Here is a 9,852-nt window from a genome sequence, read left to right on the forward strand (position 1 = left end):
CCACTGCTAGTTAAACTTAGTTCTGTGCGTACACTCAGATGATGTTTTGCACTGTTTCAAAAACAGCTGAACTACTGTCGCTACTGAAAATGAAACTTTTAGTTCACACTTGGCAGGTTTGGTTTGAATAAAACAAACTCTGGTGCGATTGCTCTGCTAGTGGGCTTAATTTGAATAAGTGTGAATGTTGCCAAACGAAACATTGCGGATCAAAACAGCGTTGAAAATATAGATAAAGGCCATTTTAATTGTGTGCAGAAGAATTTGAATTATTCTAAAACTAATAGAAAGTGCTATTGTAGACTCCACAGGTTTACTTGGCAGATTTGAAGTTAATTCCATGTCCTAGTGCTTCTTAATAATGAGAAGTATAGCCTAAGCCAGTAGACTTTTTGTTGAGTTTAAATGAAAATGATTGTGATCTCACAAAATATTTATTATGTAAATAGAGAGTCATATTTGTGGTAATGGCATCAGCTGGTTTGTAGCTTTTGGCAATTAATGAAGTTTATATGGGTGAGAAGTGAGCGGATAATATGCAGTTGATAAGTAGAACAGCACTGATGGCTTTCCCAGACGGAGATCACTCTTTTGATTCCAATTCCCTGTCAAAAAGTAAAAAGTGCACATATTTTTCAATGGAAAAGGACATTAAAATGTAAGCCACAACTAAACGTTTGGAAATGCATTTTCTACAGCATGATCAGTTTTAGGGTTTAGGCTAATAATCATGTTGAGCATACAGAAAGTAATGAAGCAAATAGTGTGAATTAATGACGAGATTAAGTGTTGTCTCCACGTGATGATAGAGCTGAACTTTGTAATCCTACTCTGTTTCTGCTCATCAAATTATGATGCTTTAAGAAAGCATTAGAAAAGAGACACAACTGCACTTTAACCTGTTCAAAACTCCAAGGACATAAAATCAGTTTTCCACATTGAGTAATCAGCAGAAATGGAGGGGAAACAAATGTATTTCACTACTACTCTAAAAGTATTATTTTGGCAGTGTGTTAGACACTTTATCCATATTTTTGCTGGTGCATTCCGGTTGTAAAGACATATGAGTCTGAACCAGATCAGTCAAGCTTACTCAAGATAATTAATGTATCATATCTATTCACAAATTTAATTTGTTGAACACATATTTTTAGGCTTTAACAGCTCTGATCTCATATGTTTACACCAGTGTGTATAAAAATTGGACAGTTCTGCTGACCTGATCTGTTATGCATAATTTTAAACTTTGATGAGTGCATCAGCGGTAATGAATCCTGCGACCTGTCTGAAACTGTGAAAATGCACAGGAAACAGGGTAACTGAAAGGTTGTGGCAGCCAGACTGACAACAAATTCAAATGTTGCATCATTAGGTATCCACTTCTTGAAAAACTGTTTAAAAGTGTGTTTAAAACTATTAACGTATTTAACTCTATTAATTTAATTTCATGTGTTTCTGCTAATAACAAAGTTATGAAACTATAAAAATAAGAGAAGTTCAAGACTCTGAAAAAGAGAAAATGAGGTACTTGGACATGGCCAGCAGCTAGTTGAATATTCATAGCACTGCACAATAAGGGACATTTAGAAAGCAGAAATACTCTCGAGTCATCTGTCACGTATCTTTTAGTTTTGCAGCCCAAAGAATACAACTGGTTGATATGGTGGTGATTTCAATGCAGTAAAATAAATGGACACCTTTAAGCGTTTTACAGTTTGCATCATCATCTGTAAAACTGAACTATAAATGGAGTTTATTGTATATTGCAGGTCTCCAGAGGCGTAAGGTTTTGGGATGGTTGTATAGTGTTAATTTTTTCACATGTATTAGTAGCATGTGGAATGCATAAACACTCATGCATAGGGTGACCATACGTACCATTTTCCCAGGACGCGTCCTGGGAAAATGGCACGTATGGTCACCCTACTCATGCATGAACAGACACACTTCCTTTTTTCCAGCTGATGTCTAAAAATGTACAAAAATGGCCTCTCATTTGGAGAACAAATGCTAAATTCTCAGTTGTGTAGCCACCTTTTATGGTAAATCATATAGGTGGATCTGCAGGGTCATATGAAAACCTAAATAAAGCTAATAAAAACACTAAGGCTAAAGCTAAAAGGCTAATGTTTATCACTACATTTTGTATCATTAAAGCCATTTTAATGTGTGGCTATAGGCGTTATGCTTCTGAGACAGAAATTCACACATCTAGACGCACTCACACCCAGACATTCACCCACTAATGCCATACACAGGAAGTTGCACAATACCCATTTGAGCACTCTATGATACTGAAAGCACCAAAACCACGTATATTTAAATTGTAAACACAAACATTGCAAACTGTACTTATTTGCATTAAAAAAGGGTTTGCTATACTGTATTTTTATTTGCATTAAGAATGTGTAATCATTTTTGTTGGTGCACATTGAAGGAAGACAAGGTTAGGGAACTCTTCCTCATTTTACCAGAGGAAGTATGTGGCTATGTGCTGTTTTTCAGTAGACCAGCGCTCAGTTTAGATAAGCCTGCAGAGCAGTGCAGGCCATTACAACACAACTGCTCTTACTGTTGGCCTTCGGTCTGAGACCAGGACAGTATTTCTTTACTCTGAACCACCTGCTTCAACTTTATTGGGAGCAGCCAGCCAGAACTGAAGCTTTGCCCTCTGGAGGAAACATGGATATTTAACTGCTTCAAGTGAGAGGTAAGAAAACTAATTTATGTGCCTAGCATATTTCTGTTAGTGTGGAGTGGGAAATAAAATGGAGTTTTGACATTCATACGGTGTTTCGCTGCAGGGAAAAAGAGTGTCAAGTGTAAGGATGCTGTTTGGGTCTCATCCATTTAGTTACTTCCAGTAATCTCCCTCTATCCATGGTTTGATTTATCATGTTTACAAAATATTACATTAAGAATTTCTGAGGAATAAAAAAATGTGCACATACCACTTCTATGCATTTATGTCAAAATTTTGACGTAATGTTGAGGTTGGTTAAAGGCCTGTGATGCAAAATGGCATTTTAAGTGATGAGACCCAAACAAACAAGGCAATTTATGGCTATGATTAAATGCCTTTTTCCATGTGTTTTAAACATCTAACAAATGTTTAAAAAAGGTAGAAATAAATAACCATAAAAAGATCAGAAAAAAATAAAACAATAAAAAAAATTGTTTTTATAAAAAATTAAAAAATAAGTTCAGTGGTGCATATACTTTTTGTTTGCACTGTAGAAATGTTAAATATTGACATTGTCAGGAAGAAGTTAAGTGGAAAATAGTGGTAGACTTGGGCTCTCCGCAGCTTCCCCGTTCTATTTTTTGGTAGAGATAACACATTAGCTGAGAGGAAGTTGCAAAATTAAAACAGCTGTTGCATTAGCTGTTGGACAATCAGATGCAGAACTCATACTGAAATGTGCCTTTAACATTCCAGTATCTGTAGAGCTGCGGCCTCTAAACGGCCATCATGGGCAATGTGATGAGGCAGGAAAAGACAAACCCAGAGCCTAACAACTTTGACACCATGTTTAAAGGTAAGCTATGGTTCATCACCTGCTCTATGGGAAGTCTGTTGCTTAAATGTGTATTAACGTGGGTCTTTGACATTATTTATACTGTTTGTTAATCTACATTTACAGACTGTGACAGTCTTGTGGTGCTCACTGATTACCCATGTCGAGACATTAGTGAACCAATCTTTAGGATAGGGGACAAACTCAAAGGTCTCTCTGAGTAAGTGTTCTTTCGGTGAAATACGACGTTTTTGATGCTATATAACAATAAATGCCTGCTAATATATAATGCATCAGCAGCTTGTGAAATGCATATTTCATTTTTATTTTAATTAATATATGTATACGCATGCAACCCATAAAATGACTATTTATTTACTCGTCAATGCTTTACAGAGATGGTTGCTGGTGGAAAGTCCGTTCTCTTCAAACAGGAACTGAGAATTACATTCCAAGTAATTATGTGGCAAAGGTTTATCATGGGTAATTTTAGACTAATTATCCTCATTGATGTATGTTTCATGATGATCCTAGAAATATATTCCCAAATTCAAAATAACATCTGGACATAATACAATAAGTACCGAATGATAAATGTCGCTAGAGACAATTTCCTGTAATCTCTTTCAGAAGATTATAAAGCCTTTATTTACACTACCATTCAAAAGTTTGGGGTGGGTAAGTTTTTTTTTCTTTTTTTCTCCAAAAGAAATCTCTTATGCACAGCAAGGCTGCATTTATTTGATCAAAATACAGTAAAACAGTAATGTTGTGAAATATCATTTCAATTTTAAATAATTTTCTATGTTAATTAAATGAAATGAATCCTCATTGTCACATGATCCTTCAGAAATCACTCTAATATAATGATTTGCTGCTCAATAAATATTTTTTATTATTACAATTGTTGAATACAGTTGTGCTGCTTTTGTTGAAAACATAACACATTTCTTCAGGATTCTTTGATTAATAGAAAGTTTTAAAAAGAGCATTTAATTACAGCATTTATTTGAAACGTTTTTAATATCATTAATGTCTTTACTGTCATTTTTGCTTAATGTGTCCTTGCTGAATACTAATAATTTCTTTGAAGAAAAAAAAAAAGTTACTGACCCAAAACTTTTGGGTAACACTTTAGAATAATGGTCCGTTGTTAACAAGTAACTATGCAGGAAGTAATAGGTAGTACTACATTAACACTTAACTTAATACTATTAACTAATAGAGAAGCAAGATTAACTAAGCAGTAAGTAGTAGCAAAGTTAGGACAAAGGTAGTTCCTTATTAGATATTTGATAATTATTAAATAAAAATATCCTCATTGAGAACTACTTGTGAACTATGACCAGTTAATAAAGAATAACCAATTAATTACTAATCACAACAGTAACGTCTTAAAAGTGAACATTTGGGTTCTTTGTGGAAACTAATTTATGAGAACTACTAGTGATCTGGACCATTATTTTAATGTGAAAAACACGTTAACCCCTCAATAATTACTCAAGTAAATTAATAAGTTATTTAACATATTTTCTATCTGACATACTGTACAGTCATACATTTGTGTGAAGCACTAGTGATATTTTACCAGTAGGTCTTTTGGAGTGGGATACATTGATACTGAACTGACACGAAGCAGAGATCATAATTGTGAACTAATTCAATCATGAGCTTGTCAGCATCACTTCTTAATTATTAACATTTTTAAGTGAATTTTCATTTTTATTATTATTCTATGTTTAAGTTTGAACATCCATCCTTTGGTAAGAGTAGTAGTCACAATTTTTAAATGAATTATTTTTATTATTATTTCATGTTTTTGTTTAAAATAAACAGAGAACATCCATCCTTTGGTAAGAGTAGTAGTCACAATTTTAAAATGTAGCCAACTTATTTGGGGGATATCAAATTCATAAATTAGTTTCCACAAAGAACCCAATTGTTCACTTTTAAGACGTTACTGTTGTGATTAGTAATTAATTGGTTATTCTTTATTAACTGGTCATAGTTCACAAGTAGTTCTCAATGAGGATATTTTTATTTAATAATTATCAAATATCTAATAAGGAACTAACTACCTTTGTCCTAAATTTGCTACTACTTACTGCTTAGTTAATCTTGCTTCTCTATTAGTTAATAGTATTAAGTTAAGTGTTAATGTAGTACTACCTATTACTTCCTGCATAGTTACTTGTTAACAACGGACCATTATTCTAAAGTGTTACCAACTTTTGAATAGTAGTGAACTTCTTTTGATTTTATTGCATACAGTTTATAAACCATATCATGTGAAACACCAGTAAACATTTATTTATGGAGAACATTGTTATTTATATAAGACCTTCATTTATACTGAATTGTGAAGTCATTGTTTTCAGTTGTTAATATAATTTCCTCTTTACTATGTTATGTTTCTAAAGATGGCTGTTTGAGGGGATTAGCAGACAGAAGGCAGAAGAGCTTTTGTCATTGCCTGGTAACGGTGTTGGATCATTCCTAATTAGAGAAAGTCCGAGAGAAAGAGGTAAGTACCTGGAAGTGTCTTCTACTGTTGCATACTAACCACATAAAGTTTTCCATTCACACACATTACGGCAATAAGTGTCAGTGCAAGTGAAAAAGACAATGCAGTCATAACTGCTGTTCCCTGCAGGTGTATATTCTCTCTCTGTGAGACACAGGACCATAAAGCACTATAAAATATTCCGTCTGACTAATAGCTGGTACTACATCTCCCCACGGCTTACCTTTCAGTGTCTGGAGGACATGGTCAGTCACTACTCTGGTGAGAGCTAAAGACAAAACTCTGATGTTCTGCTTGTAATGTGGAATGAGTATGTGATACATTAATGCTAATGTGTTTTGGTTTTCCCTCAGACTCATCGGATGGTATATGTTGTGTTCTCAGTGCTCCGTGTCTGGCTCTGTCCAACCCTGCCCAGAGCACATCCCAGGAAGCGCCTCCTGTGGTAATGCGCCGTAACTTGGATTGGAAGAAAGTGAATAAGTACGTCTCTGTCTTTTTAGATGCTGCTAAGCATTTCCTCCATTTGCTGAGCTTGTATAGAATGACTGGTATTTCCCCGCATGAATAGGTCACAGCTGATGAGCCCAAGCGAGCTGGATAATGCGGACAGCAAACATAACATGATGAGCTACGGTGTGAGGAGCAGCATAGCCGCCTATCTGTCTTTAACATCAGTACCTGAGCTAGAGAACGCCAAAGGCCGCAAGAAGAAGAGCAAGTCTGTCTACGTGATGCCTGACCACAGTAATATAAATGAAGATGAGGACTATTAGCTCATGAGTGTAGACTTTTAATCTTTTTATTTTAACCAACACATTGCTATGGACTGTAATATTTTTGCACTGGGTTAAGTGGATCTTTCACATACATGTCCAGGTCACTTTTCTATGGAAGCCGAAGAGTTTACATCTCACAATTCTACGATTACATTTTGCAATTCTGACTTTTTTTTCTCCGAAATCTGAGTTAACATCTCATAATCCTGTTTTTTTTTTTGTTTTTGTAGTTGTTTGTGCCATGGAATAAAAATGAAAATAGTAATTGCACATTTTTATCTCACAATTCTGACTTTTTTTCTTGCAATTGTGAATTAACATCTCAAAATTATTTTTTCTCGAAATTGAGTTAACATCTCGCAATTCTGAAATTTTTCTTAAAATTATGAGTTTGTCTTATAATTCTGAATTCTCAGTCAGATCAGTTTGTCAGTTAAAAAGACACAATTACCTTTATTTTTTCATTTATTTATTTATTTTTTTAAATTCTGTGATGGAAACTGGCTTCCATAAATTTCACCCTAAAATCAAATAGAAAAAAGTGATTCTTTTAATGATGGTTGTTCACATTTACTGTAATGTGTTTGGATGTTTTACTTTTGAGTATTGTTTTTTAAATTCCAATTATTCTCAGTGGTGAGCCATTAGATTCTTAGTAATGTATTTTTTTTTTATTATTATTTAAAACAGTATATAAAAAGCAATACAGCAAATACTACAATTAAATATATAAATATTTTTAACATTTAAATATATAGAATATATTTAAGGCCAATAAAATGTATTTCTTTTAATTTTAGGGTGAAATATGACCCAGACATGTTCCTTATGTGCTTTTGTGAGATTCACCCATATGTAATTTCAGTAATTTTCACTATTAAACTTCACTATTAAAGTAAATCAAGAAAACTGTTGACACACTACTTTTTCTTGATTTACTTTACATGACCAAGCACCAAAGATGTGCATGCTTTTTTTTTTTTTTTTTTTTTTTTTGAAAAAAAAAAAAAAAAAAAAAAAAAGTAAATGATGACAGTATTTTCATTTTTGGTTGAACTAGCCCTTTAAATCTTAGGTTTAGATTGGGTATAGTGTTCATATAAAACTAAATTATGACTGTTCTTTGTGCATGAAACCATGACTTATTAAAAGTGGACTTCAGGGAAACAATAAAATGATATAAAATGTAGGACATGACCTCCTTAAAGGACAGAATGAACCTTCTACCCTTCATCCACATAGAAAATGCACAAGATCTCACCTACTGGCTAAGCTGACTAGTAGATCAGAGCACTTCAACTTCACTGTGAATCACACAGTTTCTTCCTTAAAAACACTGAAGTCAAAATGTTAATAAATAATGCAGCAATAGAATGTTACAGGAACAAGTTTTATAGCAATATTTGACTTAACGTTTTATGAATATTTGTGGGTGTGTGTAAATTCGTAAGCACTTATAATTTAATGTACATATGTCTTTATCAAAGAGCCACTGTTTTCTTTCTTTAAACTAGTAGGTGGCACATTTAATTAAACGAATGAGAGATGGGAGACTTTCTCTTATATTTTAATCTTTCCCGTTGCAGTGTATTATTTTGTTTATTGTTCTTCTGGACATGAAAACCTTTGGAAATTGTAACTGTTTAATATTTTACATCTGAACTGCAGTGCAGAAGCAAATTGAGCCTCTGTATCCAAACAGCCACACAAACAAGCTCTCAATATCATGGCTTTGTTTGGCTCATGTTGTGTTCATTCAGTGCATTAGGCAGTGAAATCTTAATGGTAACCATATGGAGTGTTAATTAGAGACATTTATTCCTATCAAACATTTAGCTCATGCAACACAAGCAGGCCGTAAAGAGAGCTGAAACAAAGACATTAGATTAAAGACGAATGATTACATTAACCTTTCATCATCTCCTGGCGCTGTTTATTGTTGCAATAAATGTAATAGTCATTTCTCAATGGCTGTGACATTTCAATTCACACAAAAATGCATTAATATTAAATATTCAGCAAATATAGGAGGCAAATTTTGCAGTAACTGTGACATGGTTTTAATATCAATCAAGAACATTTCCCCCCCAATTCTGAAAATGTTATTATGTATCCGAAATTTGAATGTTTTATTTTAATTTAGGCAATTCAACAGATGTACAACAATATTATTACATTATACATAATTTAATAATGCAAAATAGTAACTATTGTATTTTTAAATATTAAACTTGTAGAAGTGTGTACAAAAAATGGTTCACATTATAATGTTGTGTTTGTTCACAGCATTCACAGGATGTTTCAGCCAGTTGGCCGAAAGAGAGGATGGTTTGATTCACACTGACAGATTGTGATTATCTAAATGAGCATTTCGTATGTTTATGCGTCTGAATCTGGCTAATTCCATTACACAAACAAGTGGTTTTGCTTGCTTTCCCACAAAATAAACAGACTTATCCTTCTACACAAAAGCCAACACTATACCCTTGTTGTACAGCTCAGCTTGTTTTATGGAAAGATCACAACTACCTCACGTGGTCAGCTAAACTAGTTGAAGAAAGCCACATGCAACTAAAAATAGCCTCACGCTTGCAGTTTTATCAGATTGCACTTGATTGGCTCAAGTATGAGTAAGCGGTTTCTCTGTTTTGTGACAGGTTTTATAAAAGCATATGGAGCTCACATATGGCAGTGCACACATGGTTGGTTTGATGTAAATATATTACAGGCCCTCTCCTGCTGCCGCTTTAATGGACCTTGTAATTTACTTTTGTCAATTTATCAGTGAGTGATCTCAACTGATCGTCGAAAATCGATGCCTGCCCCAAACTATAACCATTCAAAAGAATCAACTCAAAATCTGTAGGCTGACAATATAATGAGGTCAAAATGCCTATAGCATGTGTTGAACATACCATGCCAAAAGTGTGAGGAGATCAAAGGTGCAGATCAAAGGTAAATCTGAAACCATAGTGCTCATAAAATTGCCAATGAACACATTGCCAGAAGGATGCATGTCTGAGACAGATAT

General features: G+C 33.9%; 1 protein-coding gene across 1 annotated transcript; it reads left to right on the plus strand.

The window, feature by feature from the left end:
* Positions 1-2,539: 2,539 nt before the first annotated feature.
* On the plus strand, positions 2,540-6,971 carry sla1a (Src like adaptor 1a). Its single transcript, XM_016462820.1, has 8 exons — positions 2,540-2,710; positions 3,440-3,539; positions 3,645-3,738; positions 3,915-4,001; positions 5,939-6,042; positions 6,172-6,303; positions 6,396-6,525; positions 6,614-6,971. Exons 2-8 carry the CDS (start codon positions 3,473-3,475, stop codon positions 6,816-6,818), a joined length of 819 nt encoding a protein of 272 aa, XP_016318306.1. The 5' UTR covers positions 2,540-2,710; positions 3,440-3,472; the 3' UTR covers positions 6,819-6,971.
* Positions 6,972-9,852: the final 2,881 nt, after the last annotated feature.

The sequence above is a fragment of the Sinocyclocheilus anshuiensis genome, unplaced genomic scaffold (genome assembly GCF_001515605.1).
Source record: "Sinocyclocheilus anshuiensis isolate Anshui unplaced genomic scaffold, SAMN03320099.WGS_v1.1 scaffold913, whole genome shotgun sequence".
NCBI lineage: Eukaryota > Metazoa > Chordata > Actinopteri > Cypriniformes > Cyprinidae > Sinocyclocheilus > Sinocyclocheilus anshuiensis.